This window comes from Terrapene carolina, unplaced genomic scaffold (genome assembly GCF_002925995.2).
Source record: "Terrapene carolina triunguis isolate 2854851 unplaced genomic scaffold, T_m_triunguis-2.0 Scaffold66, whole genome shotgun sequence".
NCBI classification, from domain to species: domain Eukaryota; kingdom Metazoa; phylum Chordata; order Testudines; family Emydidae; genus Terrapene; species Terrapene triunguis.
The window spans coordinates 79,325,186-79,348,247 of NW_020664417.1; the positions used below are offsets into that span (position 1 = coordinate 79,325,186).

The 23,062-nt window shown below is 43.4% G+C and overlaps 1 protein-coding gene across 1 annotated transcript in view; it reads left to right on the plus strand.

Annotated features, from left to right (window-relative positions):
- STK32B (serine/threonine kinase 32B) overlaps nt 1-21,743 on the plus strand; it is a 264,988-nt gene extending 243,245 nt beyond the window's left edge. Inside the window, exon 11 of the mRNA XM_024204530.3 lies at nt 19,689-21,743. Within this exon, the coding sequence (XP_024060298.1) occupies nt 19,689-19,827 (139 nt within the window). The 3' untranslated portion in view covers nt 19,828-21,743. The remainder of the gene's footprint in view (nt 1-19,688) is intronic.
- Nucleotides 21,744-23,062: the final 1,319 nt, after the last annotated feature.

Genomic DNA, 23,062 nt, shown 5'->3' on the forward strand with positions numbered 1-23,062 from the left:
GTCACACTTAAGACTTCATAGAAGGGCCTAATTTTAGGAGGGATGTGCTCAACTCTTTCTGAAATATCAGGCCCCTGTTTGTTATCTTAAGTTGGGCACCAAAAACCAAGGCAACCAAAATTCCTACAGAGCTTTTGAAAATCTTGGCCCATTACTGCATCAGTTCAGTTTAATTTGGGAACTCTTGAGAGCTCTGACTGTCATGTGTAGTTGGGATGGAGTTTAATATACTTTACTTTACTATTTTTTGAATGGGCCAGTGCTCCATATATGCCAGTGGCAGAATTGCCATTGGGTAAAAGGCTTTATTTTTATTAGCATGCCTATTTCAATTGAACACGAGCTACAAATTATGGAACTCATTTTAGGGGACTGTGATGGGGGGTTTACCCCACATCAATCCTGAAAGGAAGCTCAGAAAGAGCCAATTAGTGTGATAGGCCCCACATGAGGGGAGTAGGCTGGAGGAGCAGCCCCTGATTGGAGGATGAAACTCACTTGAGCAGGTATGGGCTGGGCTAGGATAAAGCCAGGAAGCTGACAACAGAAAGGGCTGTAGTGAGGACGTGTTCAGCCACTCTCTGTACATTAGAGAGTAAAGGAGGGAACCCAGGAAAAGAGAAGGAGCCTGGCCCTGAGGGAAGGGCATATCCCAGAAAGGGAAATCACACACAGACCTGGCTGGAGGGCTGAGTCACAAAAAGGAAGCTACAGCTCCTGGAGCAAAACAGGGGCCATCTGGAGAGAGAGAGAGGACAACAGGTGAAGAGACCGCAAGGGGAGGCACCAAATCTGGAAGAGAGCTAATCACCTGGAGGAGGCACAACCCGCAGTGAGTGAGAACCTCATGACAGGGACATTTTCACACTGGTTACATTCTCCAATGCTAGCACTTGCAGAGCAATTATATATGTGTGTGTATCTGTGTGTCTCTAACCCAAATAAAATGAGCAAATGGGAGTTGTGTAGATGTAGCCTAAGCTGATAACAAGAGTAAATGTTTCCCTTCGTTCTTTAAGAGCTATACTAAAATGTCTCAGTTAAAAAAAGATAGACTCTAAACAATATCATGCTTTATTACCCCTTTGTTTTCTCTAGCTAAGACCCACTGTCTGAAACATATTTCATAGTGATGTTTTGATCCTCTCTGTTGACAAGGTTTTTAAGTCCATAATTCTATTTCTACTGTTATCGTTTTTATTATTTCTAGAAAAATCCAGCAATAGCTTTTCCCCAAACATTTGCAGAAGTATCTGAATTTGTATTCTAACAGTTTTGCCAACCGTTTCTTAAGAAGCTGATTTTGTTTAGTGGAGCCCTAATAAAAGGAATCCCCTAATGAGAAACCATAGCTGAAAGCTATATTTTCAATTCCTTTTTAAAAAAAATTGTAAAGACAAAATCATATTGGTTGGTCGTGATTTTATTAAATGGGCTAAACACAGATTATTCCTGCTATTCTTCCAATGTTATCATCGCTAGAGAAATCTTCACATCTGGCTGCTTCTATTAACAAATGAGAAGGAACCAAAATAGCCAAAAATACAAGAAACACTATAGGGGCGGAAGTCTGGGCTAGTGGCTTGGGAAGCAAGAACACCCAGTTCTTATCCTCCATGGACTCTTGATCCAAAGAAAAATCTTCTTGGCCACTGACTTCAGTGGCCTTTATATCAGGCACTTTGACCTTGGGCAACTCGCTCAACTCTCTAACCTCAATTTTCATGCATGCTTAATGCACTTTTTCCTTCCTCACAGAGGTGACCTGAGGCTTAATAGGGTGATGAGGTAGACTATTGAATCTGTCAGAATAGATGTACATTTGGGCCCCATGAGAGATTCACCCCAAATGAAGGTAGCAGCATTGCCTCAGTGTTCTGCCAGGAAAATTTGTACCTAGAGCTCTCTAGCATAGAATGTGGAAAAACAGTGCATTCCCTCATAGGTGCTGGAACTGGGGGTGCTGCCTTGCCCCTTGGCTTGAAGTGGTTTTAATTATATACAGGGTTTACAGTTTGGTTCAATGGCTCTCAGCACCTCCGCTATACAAATTGTTCCAGCACCCCTGCATGCCCTGGCCTCATTGGTACAGTTCACCTTTTGGTTCCATTGTAAACTTTCTGGGCCTCTGGCTTAATGTTGAAAGATGGTGTGTAATGTAGAACTAATATTAAAAAAGCATAGGGTATGTCTCTAATTACTGTTATGTAGCTCTTGGCATTATTTGATGTGTTGCTGTCTTGAAGTGGAAATTGTCTTCAAATGAAATGCCATTCCCTGACCATGCAGCAACTCAATTAAGGGGGAAAGAATCGAGTTTGGATTGGTACTTCTAAATCATTAATGGTGAACAGAAATGATTGCACAGAAATGGAGCAGTTCATAGCAGTTACTAGTCCTGAGAAGTCAGCCAGACTCAATAATGTTTAGCAAGGCATCTTTTTAATTAGGTAAGATTGCTGATGAAGAAAGACAGGCACGTCCATTACAAAAGGAACAAGGAAGAGATTAGTGAGAAGTAGCACAGTGACCTGAAATGTGGAGAGAGAGAGAGAGAGATTTAAGATGAAGCAAGGTCAGCAGAGCATACTTTGAGTGGCAAAAAGAAAAAAAAGGTGAGCATTCAGCTATTATGGTGATGAGTGATATAAAAACCTAGATAGACATGAAACCCCTATTAAGAAAAGCAAATCCAACCAGGTACAGAGTGAATCATTATGAATATTCAACTCTACTTGAAAACGGGCTGTTTTCATCGATTTAACAGCGGCATACAATATGGTGTGGCACACGGACCTGCTCGTGAAGGTATCACAGCTCCTGCTACCTTGGGTCACAGGCGTCATTGAACTGTTCCTCCGCAATAGGCAGTTCAGAGTCCATATAGGGGAGAAGACGAGTGCTTGGAGACAACAGAGCAATGGGCTACCCCAGGGCTCCATGCTTTCTCCAGCCCTGTTCAACCTTTACATCAATGACTTGCCAACAACAGAGTCACAAAAGTTCATTTATGCAGACGACATCTCTTGCAGTACCCAGGACCAGACGTTTCACGAGCTTGATGCCACCTTAAACTGGGACATGATCAAGTTAGCTGACTACTGTAAGACTTAGCGCCTCCAGCGAAGCATCATAAAAACAGTCTCCAGTTTGTTCCATCTTCACCATGCCGGCGCAACCTGAGAACTGAATGTTTATCTGAATGGCCAGAAGGTGAAGCATGAAGTAGAACCAGTCTATCTAGGTGTGACCTTAGACGGCACACTGAGTTACTATGCCCACCTGACGAAGACAGCAACTAAAGTTAAGACGTGCAACAATCTTCTTAGCAACCTGGCAGGTTTGTCATGGGGTGCTCGTGCTCCAACTTTGCAGATGTCAGCTCTTGCCACCTCATATTCGGTGGTATTTGGAGTCGATCGTCACACACCAAACTGGTGGATACACAGTTACATGTCGCCAAGCGCATAATCTCCAGCACCCTGCATCCAACTCCACTCCCATGGCTTCCAGTTTTGAGCAATATTGCTCCTCCTCATATCAGACGAGAGGTTGCCACTGGCAAGTTACTGGAGAAAGTATGCGCCAACTCAAGCCTTCTGCTGCACAATGACCTTTTTAAACCACCAGCTGCACGTTTACCGTCACGTCGCCCATTATGGTCTCATCCGCCACACCAGGATGTTAGGGCGGAAACACTCTGGCGGGAGGAATGAATATCTGTTATAATCCCCAACCAGTCCCTCGTCGTCGACCCCACAATTTGCCCGCCTGGTTTTAACCTGCCCCGTCGCTAGTGGTGCCTGTTGAACAGGTTCTGGACCAGGCAAGGTCTCCGTGCAGCCAACCAGTATCACTGGGGCCTTCATGACAGCCCTTTGTGCAGCTGCGGTGCAACACAGATGATGACGCACATTGTCGAGGAATGCCTGCTGACTAGGGTCCGTGGTGGTCTTCGCCTAGAAGAACTGCATCATGCCACTGAATATGCTATCGCTTGGCTAGACGACTATGGACACGCTAAATGATTCAACTCCAATCAAAATAAAATCTCACAAGTGTGCTCAAGAAACCTGTGTTTAAATTGGAATGGAGAAAATGACTGGGATTACAAAGGACAAGTAAAGTAAATATGATCCTACGAAGATCAGATCCAGATGCAGAAATTATTGGGTGAGTCTTAGGCCTGTGTTATGCAGGAGATCAGACTAGATGATCAATGATCAAAATGATCTAAAAATCTATGAAAAGTGCTGAGACTCCTCCACTCCTGTTGTTTTCTCTGGGAGGAGAGGGCCCTTAGCCCTTCCCAGGAGGCATTCAGCACCTTGCAGTATCCAAGTACGAGAGCGTAGAGAATTATAGAGAATGACAGGAGGAAAAGAAGAAAATTGCAGAATAGCCCCTTACTACACAAATTTAAGGGTGATATTAGCCTCATGTAGTGGCTGCACTGAACACACCCAACTCTGGTGTCTGAAGAGAGGAATAAATGCCACAACTGGATATTGGACTAGTAGCTTGGAAGTGGAACAAGCTGAGAGATTTGTACACATAGGAAAAGGAATGCAAATTTATGGCAAAATTCTCCTGTCAATTATATATGAAGCAAATCATATTGAAATCATTGGGAGCCATTTAGGCATCTGAGGGTCAAATCTGATTCCTGCATGTTACAGCTGTGTGGTCATGGCACTATAGTTAATAAGACTGAGTAATGTACATTTTCATTAGCATTTAAAAAAACCTAAATTCTCTATTCTTAATGTCATTTCCAATTATAAATGTTAGTTAAAACCTAGGAAATTCCAGCATGGTGTCCTTATCCCCTTCAACAGTCTACACATTTATTAAAACAGACCTGTTTTAAAATATATATGATTTACATTCAATCAGAATGGTAGCACGAGGCCACAAAGGATTAGCTGCTGATGGAAAATCTTGAAAAACGTTCTTTGGAAAGACCATTCTATTTGCATAGCAGAGATTTTTCTGGATTCCTCTTCTCCCTTTTATTTAAATTAATGGAACATTAGTGTGAAAATAGGATCTTTGCTGCTTAGGAATTCAATGGCTCCCCCTACTCATTCTTCAGATAAAATGGCTTGAGCCATGGAGTTTATATCCAAATCCAACTCTGTGAGTGGGTGAATTTCAAGTTCCAATTCAAGCTTGGTTCCAATCCTCAAAGGGCCCAATACTCCTCACTGCTTTCTATTCTATTCGGCTTCTTATACGGCACCCATCACCATGGCATCTGGGCACCTCCCCAGATAGCCATGACCATGAAAAAAGGGCTCTTTCTTGTCTGCAGCATAAGACTTTGCCATCTCCTGTCAGATTCAGACTTAGTCATAGGGCATGCTTGGCTCAGTTCTGTACACCAAGGAATGGAACTGCCTACCTTAAAATCTACAATTGGTTAAGAACAAAGAAGCCAATCAGCTCAGTGACACAGGCCACTGAAAGCCTATCACCCCACTGTCATGCTGTCTTACTGGCTCCCCATGGAACATTCGGTTTAGCTGAAGAATTGGATCATCATCTTCAGACCCTCCATGGGCCTGACCAAAGTTACCTGGGGAGCTGCTGCATACCACATGATCACAACCTCCTGTGATGGCTACCTTCCACTGGAAAAACAGAACGGTCAACCTCAAGCGTGAAACTTGTGTACACAGGAGATGGGGCTTTCTCAGCACCTGACCTATGAGTCTGGAACACAATCCCAGAAGAGATAAGAACGGCCATGAGCCTCAGTAATTGGAGACCAAAATGCAAGCCCACTCCTTTCACCTACATTTCCCATAATTTACCCCCACTTATAAAAAATTGAACTCATGAAAAGAACAAAAGCAAACCCCGTGCAAACTAACCAAAAATGTAGTCCCTGATGACTGGAGGGAAGAGAGTGAGAAATATATATTTTATGTGTCTGTTTTATAATGTGGAGAGGAACTCTGATGGTAGGGTACTGGGGGCCCTCTGAAAATGATGTAGCTAGATGGTAGTGGATATACCGAACTGGGGTAATCTCTTGACTACTCAGCCTTTGGGGAAAAAGTGTATAATTTCCATTTCCTAGTGGAAACGTGTCTCAAACCACCATGAACAACCAGGCTTACTGTGTCCTTATTAGCATCTCAGCAGAGTTGACATGGGCTGCAGAGACTGAACTACAAGGGGTTCCTCCAAGCCAGAGCTGAGGCATATTGATAGAGCAACGTGGAAGCATGCACAGCTGCTATCTGGGCTTGGTTTGGTTGGTAGATAAATAGAAGATTTCAATGGACAATTGTTCTAACAACTTCTCTGTAGCTAGATACTTACATGGCCTTCATCTCCACAGGATCTGAGTAGATCACAGTCATTAATGGATTTTATCCTCTCAGCACTTCCATGAGATAGGCTAGTATTAGCCCTATTTTACAGATGGCAGATTAAGTGACCTGCCCAAGATCACACAGGAAGTGTGTGGCAGAGCCAATAATTGAACCCAGATCACATGACTCTCAGCCATGTCCACTGTACACTAGTCCATCTATCCTTCCTCTTTCTTGGAGCAGACCTTCAAAAATTCTAGATACAGGAAGTACAGCTGCTGAGTTGGTTCCAAGCGGGGGGGGGGGGGGGAGAGGGCATGTTCTGCTTCCTACAGGTAGTGAGGAGCCCAGTTCTCCTCTGTCTATTGGACATTTCTCACTGGTGGAGGCTGGTTACTGTTTAAGAGTTGGAGCAGCTGTTTTGTCTCTTGTTTGTGATGCGCACTCCTGTCCTGTGTCAGGTGTTTCTAGAAGGGCAGGGAGATAGATATGATATGGCAGAGCCTGTAAAAGAATGTTTACAGCCACTTTCAGGCTGCAGCTAATAGCTGTTTCTGATTCCCTGGCAGTCTGTTGCTGCTAGAAAGGAAGGAGGAGTGATATTATCTAGGCCATCCAGCCCCCACGTGTTTGTTGTCTGTCAGGCAGAGTTTATATTCATATATTTATGATCATGTGTAGTCAGTTTAGACTTTCACATACCATAATTCTGAACCTCTCTATTCTTGTGATACCCACTCTGTGGCTCTCGTGGGTCCACAGTTTTGATTACAGCGCCTGTCTGGCACACCGGAGGCAGCACAGATACACAACATTAAGCAATTTGGTACTAATAAGCAAACACAGCTGAGTTTTTCCCCTGCCCCCAAACCACATCTAAAGCCACCAGAAGACAATACCATGCCCTTCCTTTCAGGAGCCAGGAAGTGGGGGGAGGGTAGAAGAGTCACAGAGCAATGATGGATTGCTGTTGTGGGGTTGTGTCATACTGTCTCATGGCTTTACATCACTACATGTTGACAGTGAGCTGCGGCATTGCATACATCAACTGTGCAACTTCAAGAAGTCATGTCATTATATCCATCCAGCATCACAAAGGGCCTGATGACTCATTATTATCCCTTTGTAAGTCCTTTGGCCAGTGACATATTACAAGGTCACTGAGATGAGGGAGAAGTCTGGGGAAAACATGGTACAGCTTGTTAATGAGCCTGTCTTTTTCATAGCTTTTCTTTTTCTTTTTAAGGCCCCAAGCTCAGAGCTCCAGGAACAAGGTGGAGATGGAGCATCCCTGCATGGCTGGGAGGATAATTATTGCAAACAGCTCTACATGTGGTTGCAGGCAAAGCAGTGTCCTACTCCCCCATAATTTCCTTTGGGTGTGGTCCTGGTAGTGGGCAGTCTGCTGACTGCCTTTCAAAAGGAGAAGGCTCTTGCTCCCAACCTCACTCTACCATAGTGGTCATTCAAAGCAGGCTGGAAAATGTGTCTTTGCTTGGAATACCTTTTGGCAGGCTGACTGCTTCTGAGAATAATACACATACGTAAGCAAGAGCCTGGAGCAATTTATGAACAGGAACAAAGAGCATGGCTTTGATAGGCTAAAGAGACGATTGCCCCATTTAAGCTCCACAGAAACTTATTACCCTATAGATCTACAGGAGATTTTAGGAGCAGCCTCTACTTTTCTTGTATACTTGTTACAAAGGCCATCCCTAGATTAGGAAAAATAAATCATGTTTTAACTAATACATTTTTAAACAATAGTGTAGTCTAGTGTATCTGGTCATCTGAGAACCTATTTTTAAGCATAACCTATTTTCCTAGTCTGGATTGAACCTTAATGCTAATTGGGCATTTATGTTTCATTTTTTTAAATGGTGGAACATCACTTGCTGTTTTCATTTATTTACTTCTTCTCTTGAGTCTTATTTTGCTTTGTCTATTCCCATGGTAAGCCTGAGATCTCAAGGCACTGTAGGTCACAATATCACAGCATCTGGTCTAATTTGTCCCTTGAATTCCACATACCAGTATTTCACATGTTAGTCAGTCTTTATGTGCACCTGAACCCATTATACTTGATTGTAAAGTGCCAGTTGATGGCAAATTATACTCGCAGACATTTACTGAACTTAATTACTCAACAGGAACCATCAGCCTGAATCAATTATCTATGGTGTATGCATGTTTCCCTGAGGATTTTAAGAATGGGTAGGAGTAAATGTCATAGGTGTGCCAACAGTGCAAGATGGTATTTAAGTATGCAGGGCCATTTCCACCAGAATTTTATCTGTAATGTTAAGCTATAGGTAAAACAGATCTATCAATTGTATTGAATTAAATTAAACAGATTTATTTGATTACCTGGTAAGCTAGTGAGCTACCAAAACACACACGTTAGTAAGCAAACACAATGTTGGGAAGTGATGTAGCATATAGGTTATTGTGGTATAGTATGATTCTTGTTGTTTTTATTACAGTAGTGCCCAGAGGACCTTATTAGGGTTAGGGCTCTATTGTACTAGATGCAGTTCACACACATAGGAGGATACAGTTTCTGCTCCAAAGAGCTTAGAACAGGGGTAGGCAACCTATGGTACGTGTGCCAAAGGCAGCACGCGAGTTGATTTTCAGTGGCATTCACACTGCCCGGGTCCTGGCCACCGGTCCGGGGGGCTCTGCATTTTAATTTAATTTTAAATGAAGCTTCTTAAACATTTTAAAAACCTTATTTACTTTACATACAACAATAGTTTAGTTATATATTATAGACTTATAGAAAGAGACCTTCTAAAAATGTTAAAATGTATTACTGGCACGCGAAACCTTAAGTTGCAATGAATAAATGAAGACTTGGCACACCACTTCTGAAAGGTTGCCGACTCCTGGCTTAGAATCTAAGATCCTGATCCTGCAATCACACTGGTAGATCCTGTGTTCACATGGAATTCTGACTTCACTGAGTCCCTATGCTGGCTCAGGTATCTACCCTCAATGAGCACCTTGCAGGATTGGGGCCTAAAATAACCACGCAAAGAAGAATAGGAGTAGAGATTTGGTCCCATAAAGGGAGAAGTGCCAGATACTGCAGGAAGTCCACTAGAGACTTTGCTAATGCTATTGATTTTACATGGAAGGCACTCAGATACTACAATGATGGGCAGCCCTATAAAACCCCAAGAAAGATGGATAGCACTGCACAGCTGTCCCTGTTGATATACACATAAAAATTGCATTGTGAGGTAGTTCAGATGGGTTATCTAAAGATCAACATTAACAAAGTCTAGAAAGCTAAAAGTTAAGAGTTAAGGCAACCAACAGTACATACTTCCGCCCAGAAGCAGATGCCTCAACACTTACGTAACCACCATATGCCAGAGAGACTGTACCTCCTCCGTAACTCTGCCCCATTACGGTGGGTGCCTTCCCATTTACTTGAAAATCCTCAGAAAATTCAAGCTTGGTTTAGAGATTGTGTGTTGAATGTTTTTGCATGCAAACAACAGCTTGAAGCCATATGCTGACTGGGGAGCTGGCCACGAGAGCCTGCCTCTTGGGTCCTAATGGACAGTGGGAAGTGGTTGTGGCAGATGTACAAAAGTAATTTCAGCACCACATGCCGGAGCGAGGGAAAATTCTGATTATCCCAGTGTCTGGAGTGGCTCACAACTGTAAGTGCCTACCTTAGGGGAGACTGTCAGAAAACAGGGTAGACACCCCAAACTGGTGGCATGTTCAGTAATTAGATTTTACCAAGCCAGTACCAAATGTGAACTCCTGGATCACTGTACCAGTCTTACCATGGAGTCACAGAGTCCCCTAAGATGTTCCAATCTATCTTGCTACCCAGACAAACTGGACTTAGTGATAAATGGTCACTTACACCAAAGATCACATCACATCAGGTTGCTCCCAGTCCCAAGAGACCAATCACTTACCCCAGATCCATTGGTACTCTAGATCTTACACCAAAGACAATGCTGGCAGCCAATTCTATAGTAAACTAACTAAAGATTTATTAGCTAAGAAAAGGAAATGAGTTATTGAGAAGTTAAAGCAGGTAAAATATATGTACAGGTGAGTCAGTCTATAATTCCAAATGGTAGCAGTGATATAATAGCCTGCCAGTTTCCCAAAAGTCTCTCAGGGCTACCCAGAATAACTCTGGGGATCACCATCTTCTCATTCGTTAATCTGTCCTATTAGAATCCAAACAGTCCAGACATGAAGGATCTTTCCTTTAATCCATTCTTAGAGCTGCTTCTCAGAGAAAACGAGCTGACAGTGTCACTACCTGGGTGGGCTTTTCCTTTGATGATGGTGAGTGAGAAATGCATGTTTGACCTCCGATCTTCACTAAGGCTAAGATTTAGTCACTGGGATTTTTAGTAAAAGTCATGGACAGGTCACAGGCAATAAATAAAAATTCACGGCCTGTGACCTGTCCATAACTTTTACTATAAATACCCCTGACTAAAACTCAGCAGCTCCTGGTGCCCCAGGGTGCCCCCATTCTGGGTGACCTTGAGTCACTGCTGCTTTGGGGGCCAACAGCTGGCCCCTGCTTCGGTGGCAGGGGCTGACTGCCACCTGCTGCTCCGAAGCCCCTGGGGACCGCCGCTGCTCTGGGACCGCCGCTGCTCAAGCGGCCTCCGGGACCAGTGGCACCAGTCGCTGCTCAGGTGGCCTAGGGCCAGCTGCCCAGGGCTGCCCCAGCAGCCGGCCCCCTGGTCCACCCCAGCAGCCGGCCCCCTGGTCCACCCCAGCAGCCATCTGCGTGGAAGTCACGGAGGTCCCAGAAAGTCATGGAATCTGTCACTTCCAGATCTCCATAACAGACTCACAGCCTTTAACTTTTCTGTTAAAGTTCTTCATTTGCATTTCACAAGGCCTCTTTCTTGTCTGATGGGTTATTTAGTTACAGGAGTATTTACAATGTAAATGTTTGCTATTGCATTATAACAGGATACAGAGAAGTGAAAACAATCCATGTAACATCCCATTAGTTTTCATGACGTTTAAACACCAAATACACTCTGATACATTTAACAATTACTTTTATCTATACTAATACACAAGTGCAGTGACATGATGTGCCAGCATCACACTAACTCAATTTAATGTAAAATTATTGTTACATCAGTTCTGATATATTTAGCTATGACACTGGAATGCCTTTGTTATCTGTGCCTTTAAATTTCTATGAATCTGGCACAGGGATAGCAGCCATTTTGCTCATAGAGTTGCCATACTGTATCTGTTACAGAGGAGATATGGTGTTCTCTTATGGAGACTTTACTGCTGTTCATTCTTGTGGTCATTTTTCCTTCATCTAAATTAAAACTCCCTCCAAGTGACAGTAAATATTTTCCTCTTTGTATATGGAAATGCAACATAAACACACTTGCTAATCTAATAAGAGGATCAACTTTTGCTTTGCTATAAGATCTAAATAATACTAAAACCCAAGAAATGACAAGGATAAGTCAAAATTTGGGGGAGTTAGTGAGGCAAATTGAGAGCAACTTCAGCAGCAGAGTTTGCATATTTCTCTGTTTCTGTCTCTTATTCCTCAAACTGCAGCTAGCTATAAAAGCTGGCAGATGAGAACTAAGTGCAGTGATGCAGGTGTAAGGCCAACAATAAAATTCAGTTATGTCCTGCAAAATACTCCCAGATTGTTCAGTTTCACAAATACTCAGAACAGCAAAAGCCACTTCCTAAGGGGGGAAAAAACTGCTAGGAAAAGGCAGACAGAGAATTTATCAAGTGTTTTTTGTATCAAGCTTAATTCTTATGCTGCACAGACATCAAGCCCAGACATCAAGCCAACCTGCTTATTGTCCAAGAAATCATATTCACTTATTGATATTTTCTTCTGTTGCAGACAACCATTGTCTACAATTGATGGTAAAATGATGGCACAAAAAATAATGGGGGAAGGTTTCAGAGTGGTGCATATAGCCCATTATTTTTATAGGATATGCACATACTGTAAGTCCTGAATATTACTTTTCAAAAATTGCCCTAATATTATAGTGTGAGTACCCTTGTGGGTCTGTATGAGCTTCCAGCAGAAGTAAACAAAGGATTGCTGTAGCACATAAAAAGCTCAATTCACCCCCAGCTTAAGCTTGCATAAAAACTCGAGGATTGTCCTGCTGGAAATGAAATCTGTACCTCTGGCAGAGTCTTAGGTGGGGGTGGGAAGGGGTCTTTGGGCCATAAGACTGCATAGACTGTCGGTCCTTCATCAGTTAAGACTGAGCCGATCACAACACATCTTCCAATCTTCTCTCACTCTGGCCATCCTTTGCCATGTTTGTCCATATCTCCTTGTTAAGAAATCATCCCACCTCTTTGGAGGCCGACCGCGTGGCCGTTTCAGTTCTCGCGGATACCACTCAGATATAGCTGCAGTCCATCTGTTGTCACTGAGTCGGGCCACATGTCCTGCCCACCGCATTTTGCTGAGCCTGCTTTCAACAACAACATCTCGCACTCCAGACTGCTGCCTAATTATTTCATTGGGGATACGATCGCGGAGTGAAATGCCCAAAAATATTCGTTTCATTGCCCTATGTGTGACAGACAGTTGATGTTCTTCAGTCTTCGTCAGCGACCATGTTTTGCTGCCATATAGCATCGCTGGAAGCACGGTCGAGTTAAAAAGATTCGCATGAGTTGTTTTGCTGATCTTTCCTTGGAGGATGTCCCTGATATTGTTGAATGCGCACCATCCAGCTTTTTTTCTGCGCGACAGTTCGCCTTTCTGATCGTGGCGCATGTTGACTTCCTGGCCCAAATAAACGTATTTGTCGACCTCTTTGATCTGCTCTCCTCCAAGAGTTATTTGGTTTCTTGGCAGAACATCCGATCTCATATATTTCATTTTCGACTGGTTCATTTTTAATCCGACTTGACTACTTTTCGCGTTCAGTTCTTTAAGCATTCTCTCAAGCTGGACTGTATTTTCAGCTATCAGCACTATATCATCTGCAAACCTGAGATGGTTTAGCCGCTCACTGTAGATATTAATCCCACCTTTCAGGTCTGCTCTTCGAAAGACCAATTCAAGACATGCTGTGAATAATTTTGGTGAAACTGTATCTCCTTGTTTCACACCTTTCTCGACGGGGATTCGGAGGGGAGTATCGAACAGCGATATATCTGTGCTGCAGCCAGAGTTTGCTTCCTTTAATAATGTGATATATTTTGCGCTGATGCCCTGTTCTGAAAGAGCTTCAAGAACAGTGTTAGTCTCCACGCTATCAAACGCCTTCTCGTAGGCCACGAAGGCAATGCACAAAGGGAACTTGTATTCCCTCGAACGCTCTAGTAGTTCGTTTAGCATGAAGATGTGGTCTATCGTGCTGTAATTTCTTCAAAAACCGGCCTGCTCTCTAGGTTGCTGTTCATCCAGGTTTCGCGACAGTCGATTTGTTATTATTTTGGTGAACAACTTATAGACATGCAAAAGCAGGCAGATCGGGAGATAGTTCTTTAGATTTTCTCAATCGCCTTTCTTATGCAGCAAGATGGTATTGGACTCTTTCCAACTGGACGGTATCTTCTGGATTTCCAGGTAACGGCTGAACCTTTGGGCGAGAGCTTTCCAGAGTTCCTGACCTCCCTCCTTAAGCACTTCTGATGTCAGACCGTCCTTGCCTGGAGCCTTCCCCTCTTTCATTTGATGGACTGCATGACGGACTTCACTGATGAGAACCGGGAGTATGTGTTCATCGGTTTGTTGCAGTGATGGCATTGGGACGTCTATACGGGATGCAAAGAGCTGGGTATAGAAATCCCTGCAGATTGCCTCCATCTCTGTTCGATCGGTTACTGATTCTCCATCCTTGTTCTTCAAAGCCGATAATGATGACTTATACAATGCCAGTTCCCGTTTGCATTTTTTGAGACTTTTACGATCTTCAGCAGCCTTTAGGAGCTTTTCGGTTTGAAAATTCTCAAAGTCTTTCTTCAGCTTCATTCGTATGAGCTTGCAGATAAGGGAGTACTCAAGCCTGTCTGCCATTTCTTTTCATTTTCCTCCTCTTCTCCAATAAGGTCTTTGTATTCTCCGAGATTCTTCCACTAGCTCTTTTTGGTCTTTCACGCACCATTCCAGTCTCTTGCTGAAGTTCTCATAATCGTCGTTGCAGTCATCCAGAAGGATCCAGTCTTCCTTGGAAATGTTTTCCTTCAGGATTTCCTCATCAAAAGCTACTGGTTGGTGCCTTCTGTTCACCATACACAGAGCCTTTTTCTCCACCTTCACTGTGAACGTGAGTCTGGCTCTCAGTAGGCGATGATCACTACCTGATGGCACTACTGAAATATCCTGCACAATGCATCATCTATCGATCAGAAAGTAATCGATTTCATTCTTTGTCTTCATGTTCGGTGCGATCCCAGTCCATCTCCTGTTGGCCTTCTTTTGGAACCAGGTGTTACCAATGAACATTCTCCTCATCTCTGCCAATATAGCTAGTCGTTCTCCTTGCGCGTTTCGGGCCATAAGCTGACCTGCAAAAGGATGAGAACCCCTATTGGTGCAGCAGGTTTAGTTGGTGCAGGCAGCTGCACTTTACCTCTGCACTTTGCCAACTGGGTTGCTGCATTTGTCCCTATTACTTCAGTGTCAGCAAATTCCAAATATTTAAGCCTGTAAAGGTAAATCACAAAATGTGTCTTTCACATGAGATTCCTCACTGAAATGTAAATCATAAGCCCTGTAGAAACCTTTCCTTTAGATTATATATCACTGATTCAGAGCAATCTGGATCATTTGGTAAACAGGATGCATGCAAACAATATTAACTATGTTTTAATATGGGTAAATGTATATATCTAGGAACAAAGAATGTAGGCCATTCCTACAGGATGGGGGACTCTATCCTGGGAAGCAATAACTCTGAAAGATTTTGGGGTTGTGGTGGATAATCTGCTGAATATGAGCTCCCAGCTCAGTGCTGTGGCCAAAAGAGCTAATGTGATCCTCGGATGCATAAACAAGGGAATCTTGAGTAAGAGTAGAGAGGTTATTCTATTTCTATATTGTGTGACTGCTGCTGGAATACTGTGTCCACAATTCAGGAGGATGTTGATAAACTGGAGGGGGTTCAGAGAAGAGCCATGAGAATGATTAAAGGATTAGAAAACTTGCCTTCTAGTGAAATATTCAAAGTGCTCAATCTATTTAATTTAACAGAGAGAAAGTTAAGGGATGATTTAATTACAGTCTATAAGTGTCCACATGGGGAACAAATATTTAATAATGGGCTCTTCAGTCTAGCAGAGGAATGTATAACTTAATCCAGTAGCTGGAAATTTGAAGCTAGACAAATTCAGACTGGAAATAAGGCATACATTTTTAATAGACTAATTAAGCACTGGAACAATTTACCAAGAGTTGTGGGAGATGCTCCATCACTGACAATTTTAAAATCAAGATTGGATGCTTTTCTAAAAAAATTATGCTTTAGGAATTAATTTGGAGAACTTCTATGGCTTGTGCTATATAGGAGGTCTGCCTAGATGATCACAATGCTTTTGGCCTCCAAAAACTATGAATATAAAGGACTCAACAGAGGGCAAGACCATCCCAACCTCTGATGTGAGTGTGCAGTTGCAGGGAAGGAAATGGATAAGTAGTTTTTTATCCTTTACTGCCAACACAGACTGCGTGAAGGTCAAGAAGAATCACAGCCCCTCAGCTAATTGATCGTCTATTCAGAGACTCTCAAAAGTCTGAAAACCATGAATCCAGAGTCTATCTTTAGGAAACATTGTGAATCCTTCCTCTTGGAGGAAGTCTTTCCACCATAAGTGATGCTCACAGTATGAACATTCTGTTAACCCTGAGTCCCTAACAATCAAAAGAAAAAAATACCAACCCCAATCAGAGTTTTGACATGAAAAAGGGAGAAGTGACAGACTCCATGAAGTCTGCTAGGGATTTCACTGTTGATATTGATTTTATGAGAAAGGCACTCAGAAGCACATAGGTTTCAATGGGATTTCAATGGGAATTAAGATTTTCAAAAGTGCCTAATTCAGGGGTTCTCAAACTGGGGGTCGGGACCCCTCACGGGCTCGTGAGCTGTCAGCCTCCACCCCAAACCCCGCTTTGACTTCAGCATTTATAATGGTGTTAAATATATAAAGTGTTTTTAAGTTATATGGGGGGGGGGTCGCACTCAGAGGCTTGCTATGTGAAAGGGGTCACTAGTACAAAAGTTTGAGAACCACTGGAAATTAATAGGAGATAAGCACCTATGTATGTCTGAAAATCCCATTTTTGCCTGTCTGCATCTTTAGGCACCTTTAAAAATCTGGCCTTCATATACTATCATAATGGACAGCAGTACATCTAAGATGCTAAAACCAGAAAAGATCATTATAATCTTCTAGCCTGACCTCTTGCATGAAAATTTGGAGAGTGAGCTTTTGGCTCAATTTATGATGATTGATTTTTGCCCCCCCGCCCCCCAAAAAAACCCCTCACCCCTTTTCATGGGATGTGAATTGTGTTTCCTGGCCCAGCTCTAGTCAGTATCATTATTGCCATTATACAAATGGGGAAATGGAGGCACAGAGCAGGGAAGTGACTTGCCCAAGGTTGTCCAGCAGGCCAGAGCAGAAATAGAGCCTGGGTCTCCTAACTCCCTGTCCTGGGCTCTAGCTACTAGGCCATACTACCCAGTAAATATTAGAGTGCTTGGAGCCTTGGATGGGATTCTTTTTTAATATATTGTAAAAAAATCTAAATAAGTAAATGAATAAAATATTAATAATAAAGATTGCCCACACATTATGCATACCAGTCAACAAATCTGTCCATTAATTTGACTATAAAGACCAATCAAATTCAGTCTTCAATTATAGGTAACTAAGCTGGACACGGGGAAAAAATATCCACCACCACCACCACCACATTGTATATATAGCCCATCTTTCCAGCCTGATCTCATTAAGTGACACGCTAGCCCTGTGGGGTAGGTACGGGATGGAGAGGGATCGCGTCGCCCATGTCAAGTGGGGAATGCAGCAGCTCTTTAACAGCAAACAGAAGTACTAGACATGTTCCAAACAATATGTCCCCAGATGAAACTACAGGAGGAACTTATTTCAGCAGCCTACAATGAGCTGCATAGGAAAGTGGTCAGTCTAACAGGGTTAACACCCCCATTTTTTTTTACCAAAAGTGCCATATGATATTTAAAGGCCTGGGTTTCAGTTTTGTGTCTCATCCGAACAATGCAGCTCCAGCAGCACTGTGCCCCATGCTGGAGCATTGGTTCAGTACCGACTCAAAGGGAAGAGTGCCACTTCCCTCTGGAAACAAAACAAACAGCTGTGCACCAGAGGGGGGGCAAGCTAGGGCAGAGGTGCACTTTGTACCACCCTCAGCATGGGGCCCCTCCTTTGATCTCCTCTTAACATCCCCCCACCCCCGACCCCCCCAGCATGCTTTGTGCCAGTTTGAATGCTTGTAGACGAGTTCAGACTTTTTGCTGAGACCTGATGTTTTTTTGCTTTGCGCTTTTCTTGAGAGGCTTTTTTCCTTTGACGTTGGTTTTAGAAACCCGGCTTCTCAGCTGGGTTCTCCTGATTCAGTGTTGATGGGCCAGCTATGTCTGTAGTAAGCAGACTCATGGCTGTAAGGAGGAGGATGTTCTGAAGTCTGTTGGCCCCTGGAATACTATCTCAGAACTCCCTAAGGCCAAATTGGCTAGGACAATATCCATTCTCTGGTCTCCCCTTAACCCATTCTCTGCTTGTCCTTACCCAATGCAGTTACACACACACACACACACACACTATCCATCCATTCTGCACCCTACACCACCCCACCCATACATTTTTTCCAATCAATTTTGTTTTGCTCCCAGCAACGTCAACTGTCTGCTGTGGCTCCCCACAAATTAATCAGTTCAGCTCTGTCCTGACTCCCTCCTGTGCCATTCAACCATCTATTCTGTGCTCCCTTTCCCCAGTCAGTTCATATCTGCAGCTGTGATTAATCTCTTCTAGAATTGTCCTAAATTCTATCTTTTCTTTCCCTCCCTTACTGGTTCTAGCTATATTTTTTCATTTCTGTGCTTCCGGCCTCCAAATTCCTGATAACTGGCCTGGGAATCAGGAAATGGGAGAAGGCGGGGAGCAGTAGGATGCATTGGGACTTGTTGGGTAGGACTGCAGGCTGGGAGAAAACAGAGTAACCTTTTTCTCATTCATGCTCTCCACCTTCCAACTGCAATGTGGAACACCTGTATTTCATTGTGTTGTCAGCATAATTTGCAAATTATAATGGTTTTTAACTATAAAAGCCTATTTTTAAAGGATTTTCTTTTCACTCTGAGTGAAATCATTTGCCAAAGAAAGAAAACCTGGAAAAATAAATTGTCACATGAAACCGAGAAGTCCTCCACACACTGTGCTGCAGCATCCACTGGGGGGCACAATAGTGGTGCATTCTCAGGACCAGCATGCGAATTGTACCCTGTGGCAGTGGGTTGTGGACTGGATGTGGAATGGCCCTCTAGCTAGGCCCAGAATGATCCTAGTGGGCAACTGTCAGCAGCTCACTCAGTGCCTGCTCCCAGCAAACCTCTCCTGTTTCCCCCAGTGATTTACCAGAGTTTGGAACAATTACGTATGGCTAGCGGTGTTGTCTCAACAACAAGTAGGAGCAATAGTTGTGAACAAAAAGTGTATCTAAGTCTTAGAAAGCTGCCACTTGCCTTAGATGACCACATCAGCTTTGCAGTTAGCTCTGGTCAGTTTTTAAAGCACTGGGAAACGCTGGGGTAATGGTACCACGTCATTTCTGTATTTAAAGCATTGCACAGATAAACACGTCACTCTTCATGCACCCCTGGGTAAGTATGATCATCGCCCCCACTTTACACATGGGGAAGAGGGCAGAGCACTGCAGTGACTTACCCACAGCCCCTTAGTGAGTCAGACCTGCCAATTCCCAACTCTGTGAAAAGTCCTTCACACCACAGAGAAGTGCTGTTTGGCCAAGGTAAAAAAGGCAGGTGAGTATATACCACCACAGTAATTCCCTAGTCATTTTGGTCAGCATAGGGGAGTGGGCGGAACCACAGCTCCTCCCCTTGCATACTCCTTTTTCCTCCCTTCCCTTCTCACTCACTCAAAGTAGAGTGGGTATCGGGTAAGTAGTGGGCAAGCTAAGAAAGTCAATGAGATCAAATAGGTATAACTGGAGGGCAAAACTGGACCCCACGTGCAGTGGGAATATGTACATATCCCTAAGCCAATGGGCACAGTACTTTTATTCTTATATGATTGTTTGTCCACAGTTAATATATGTATCATTTAAATCCCTGGTAGACTGAGAAGACAGCAGGAACAGAGTGGGCCGACGTCTAGTTTGGACAGGAGAGCATCCCTTCAAACACATGGAAAACTTCAGGATGGACGCAACAACAACCTACTGGGACATGGGTGCACAAAAGGCTGCAGCAGCTAGTTAGACACGCATCTTGTTGCACAGTTTAACACCGAAAGGGTCCGTGAAAGCTCGTTTCTGTGCACAGCTTGATATTTCACCTCCCCCCCCAGGAAAACTGACTCCTACAAAAAGTGCAATCCCATTGCTGAGTACAAAGATACAAAGCACACAGATTGGGAGCTCAATTTACACAGATGACACTGTTTCTCTTTAGACTGTGCTACCAGAAAAATGACCATCAGCAGCAAAATAAAAGGGGTTTCTATGTTGACCCTCCTTTTGTAACATCTTCAAAATCCTGGAACAAAACTTGAAAGAATTCATTTGGACATAGTCTCCAAGGTTGGCAGGTTTCTGGTTACCTGTAAGATACAGTTCTGTCTGGGCCAGCGTTGTCCTTAAAATCTTACATTATCAAATGTTAAAGGAAATACTCTGCCGTCTCTGTTAATTAAAACAAAAATTGGAATATGGAATTTTGTGAGACTGCTAAACACAGCCCAAACATTTGCCATCAAGGTCATAATGTATGTATACAATGTAAATATATTAATGTAGTGTGAAATAGACCAAATATCTAATACTTTCATTTAACTACCCGAAATGAGTTGAAAGATTCGTAGCATGAATGTATTTACATTGTTCTTTAACTTTATGCATTCTGTTAGATAGTAGAAGACCTGATCCTGGTCTCATTAAAGTCAATGAGAGGTTTGTTGTTGATTTTAGTGGAAGCAGAATCAGACACATGGATAGTGTATTATTATGAAGGTGAAAGATCATAGGCTGCGCAAGTGAGAACTCAAAATCTGAGAACTAAAATTGTTAGAAATTTGCTCATGTTCCTAACATTTAGAGAGAAAGATGTTGTTATAAACTGTGAAAAAGTAATGTGTCTGTTTCCAGTGATCTGTTCTGGTTAAGAATTGTCTTGGATAGGGAAAAATACATCCACTTACTTAGGAGTAACACTGATACAAAATACTTTTTTTAAAAAAAATTATGGACACCTCCATATATTTATAGTATTTTCATAATTTGGTACATCCACATTTTGTTAATAAATGCATAATTGTTCTGTGTTGTTCTTTTGATATTTTTTAAGATCAACATCTGTAAGCAAATCTTCATTTTCAACTTTAAAAAAAAATAAATTAGACTTTTTGGAAGCGATAATAAGCATATTTTATTTAAAGTATTCTATTTTTATTGTATTGATTATAGCTTAATTTTTTTACACAAATCCTATTTGTTTTTTATAATTGAATCTATTTTTAGATTTGGTTGCACATTATGTATAATTTTTGGCATAAAACAGTCATAATTTAGATCCTTGCAGCTTACAAGTCTAGTGTAGTGAAATAGAATGATTTTAGATCTATCATCTGAAAATGATGTTGTTAATTGCTTAGCTGTGGCATAGCCTGGAATAAATACAAGATCAAGACAAGGAGCAGAGTTTTTCTGGGCCCATAGAGGGCAACTTTCATTGTCCAAAATAAACCTTTTTGCTTATACTTTTTTAGAATGACCTTGTTCTTGCTGAAAGTTTGTTTCTCTTGGGGAAAAAGCACAGCTGGTACAATTTCATGTGGTTTCTAGAGACTTCCATATTCCTACTGTAATTTAAATGAACATACAGGAAATGGTCCTGAAAGTACCCATATGAGTGAATTTACTTCTTTGAGTAGTCTCTTCTTTGAGTAGTGAGAGACCACTCACATAAGTAAATGTTTGCAGGCTCAGCCCTATCTATGATAAATATAGGTAGTGCATGAAATACTTGTAAAGTTGAAAAGAGAATGACCAATCCAGAACAATGGCTATACACATTGTAATTATGATTGTTTTGGGTGAAATTACATTTCTGTTACCGTTGTCCATGTTCGGTCTGGTGCAACATTGGCAACATAAGGGATTCTGTGTCCATGGAATAAAATGTAAGGAAAGTAATGATCCACTCTGGAATTTCTTTATAGCAAAATTTCTTCAATAACCAGTCGTATCATAAACTGAGGATTTCTCCTGAAGGTGGAATTTAGTTAGCAGCAGGAGCATATGGTCTGGTCCTGCAGGGTGCTAAGACCTCAGTTCCCATTATAGTCAGCTGGAGGCAAGGTGGCCTGACACCTCACAGTCTGTTGCCATGTGTTTGGTGTCCTGACACCTCAGGGTTGCCAGATGTCCAGTTTTCGAGTGGAACACCTGGTCGAAAAGGGACTCCGTTAAAAGTCTGGTCAGCAGCACTGCAAGGCTAAGGCAGGCTAGTCCCTACCTGTCCTGGCACCACACTGCACCCCTGAAGTGGCCAGCGGGTCTGGCTCCTAGGCGGGAGGACCACAGGGCTCTGCACACTGCCCCCACTCCGAGCACTGGCTCCACGCTCTTATTGGCCAGGAACTGAGGCCAATGGGAGCTGGGGGAGGGAGGGTGCCTGTGGATGAGAGCAGTGTGAGGAGCCTCCTGGCCCCCCTGCCTAGGAGCCAGACCTGCTGGCTGCTTCCAGGGCACAGCGCAGTGCCAGGACAAGCAGGGAGCCTGCCTTAGTCCCACTGCGCCACTGACCAGGAGCTGCCTGAGGTAACCCCAACCCCTTGCCCCAGCCCTGAGCCCCCCAAACCCTGCGCCCCCTCCTGTACCCTAAACCCCTCATCCCCAGAGCCCATACCCCCTCCCACACTCCAACGCCCTGCCTCAATCCGCAGCCCCCCTCCCACATTCCGAATCTCTCAGCCCCACTCCCTAGCCTGGAGCACCCTCCTGCACCCCAAGCCCCTCATCCCCAGAGCCTGCACCCCCAGTTAGAGCCCTCCACCCTCCCACCCACCAACCCCCTACCCCAGCCCAGTGAAAGTGAGTGTGGGTGGGGGACAGCGAGCCACCAAGGGAGGGGGAATGTAGTGGGGGGGGGCGTGCCAGGGGCGGGGCTAGGGTGTTCAGTTTTACGCAATTAGAAAGTTGGCACCCTTACTCACAGAAGGTACTCAGCCCCCTCATGGACTGGTTCTCCAGTGTGCAGTTCTGCTCTAAAAGGCAACTCTTAAAACTGGCATTTTGGGTTCCATGCTTAGTGCCGCTCCATTTTTGAGGCAAATGTGTTCACTTTGCATGAAAGATCATGGACCTAGTATTCACCCTTCCCTGGATCTGAGTGTCATCCCCTTCCGCGCTCCCCTCCCCCATTCATTGCGAATTGACAGTCTAGCTAGTTTCTTACCATCCTGAACATCAGCATCACCACCAAAGCTTCTGC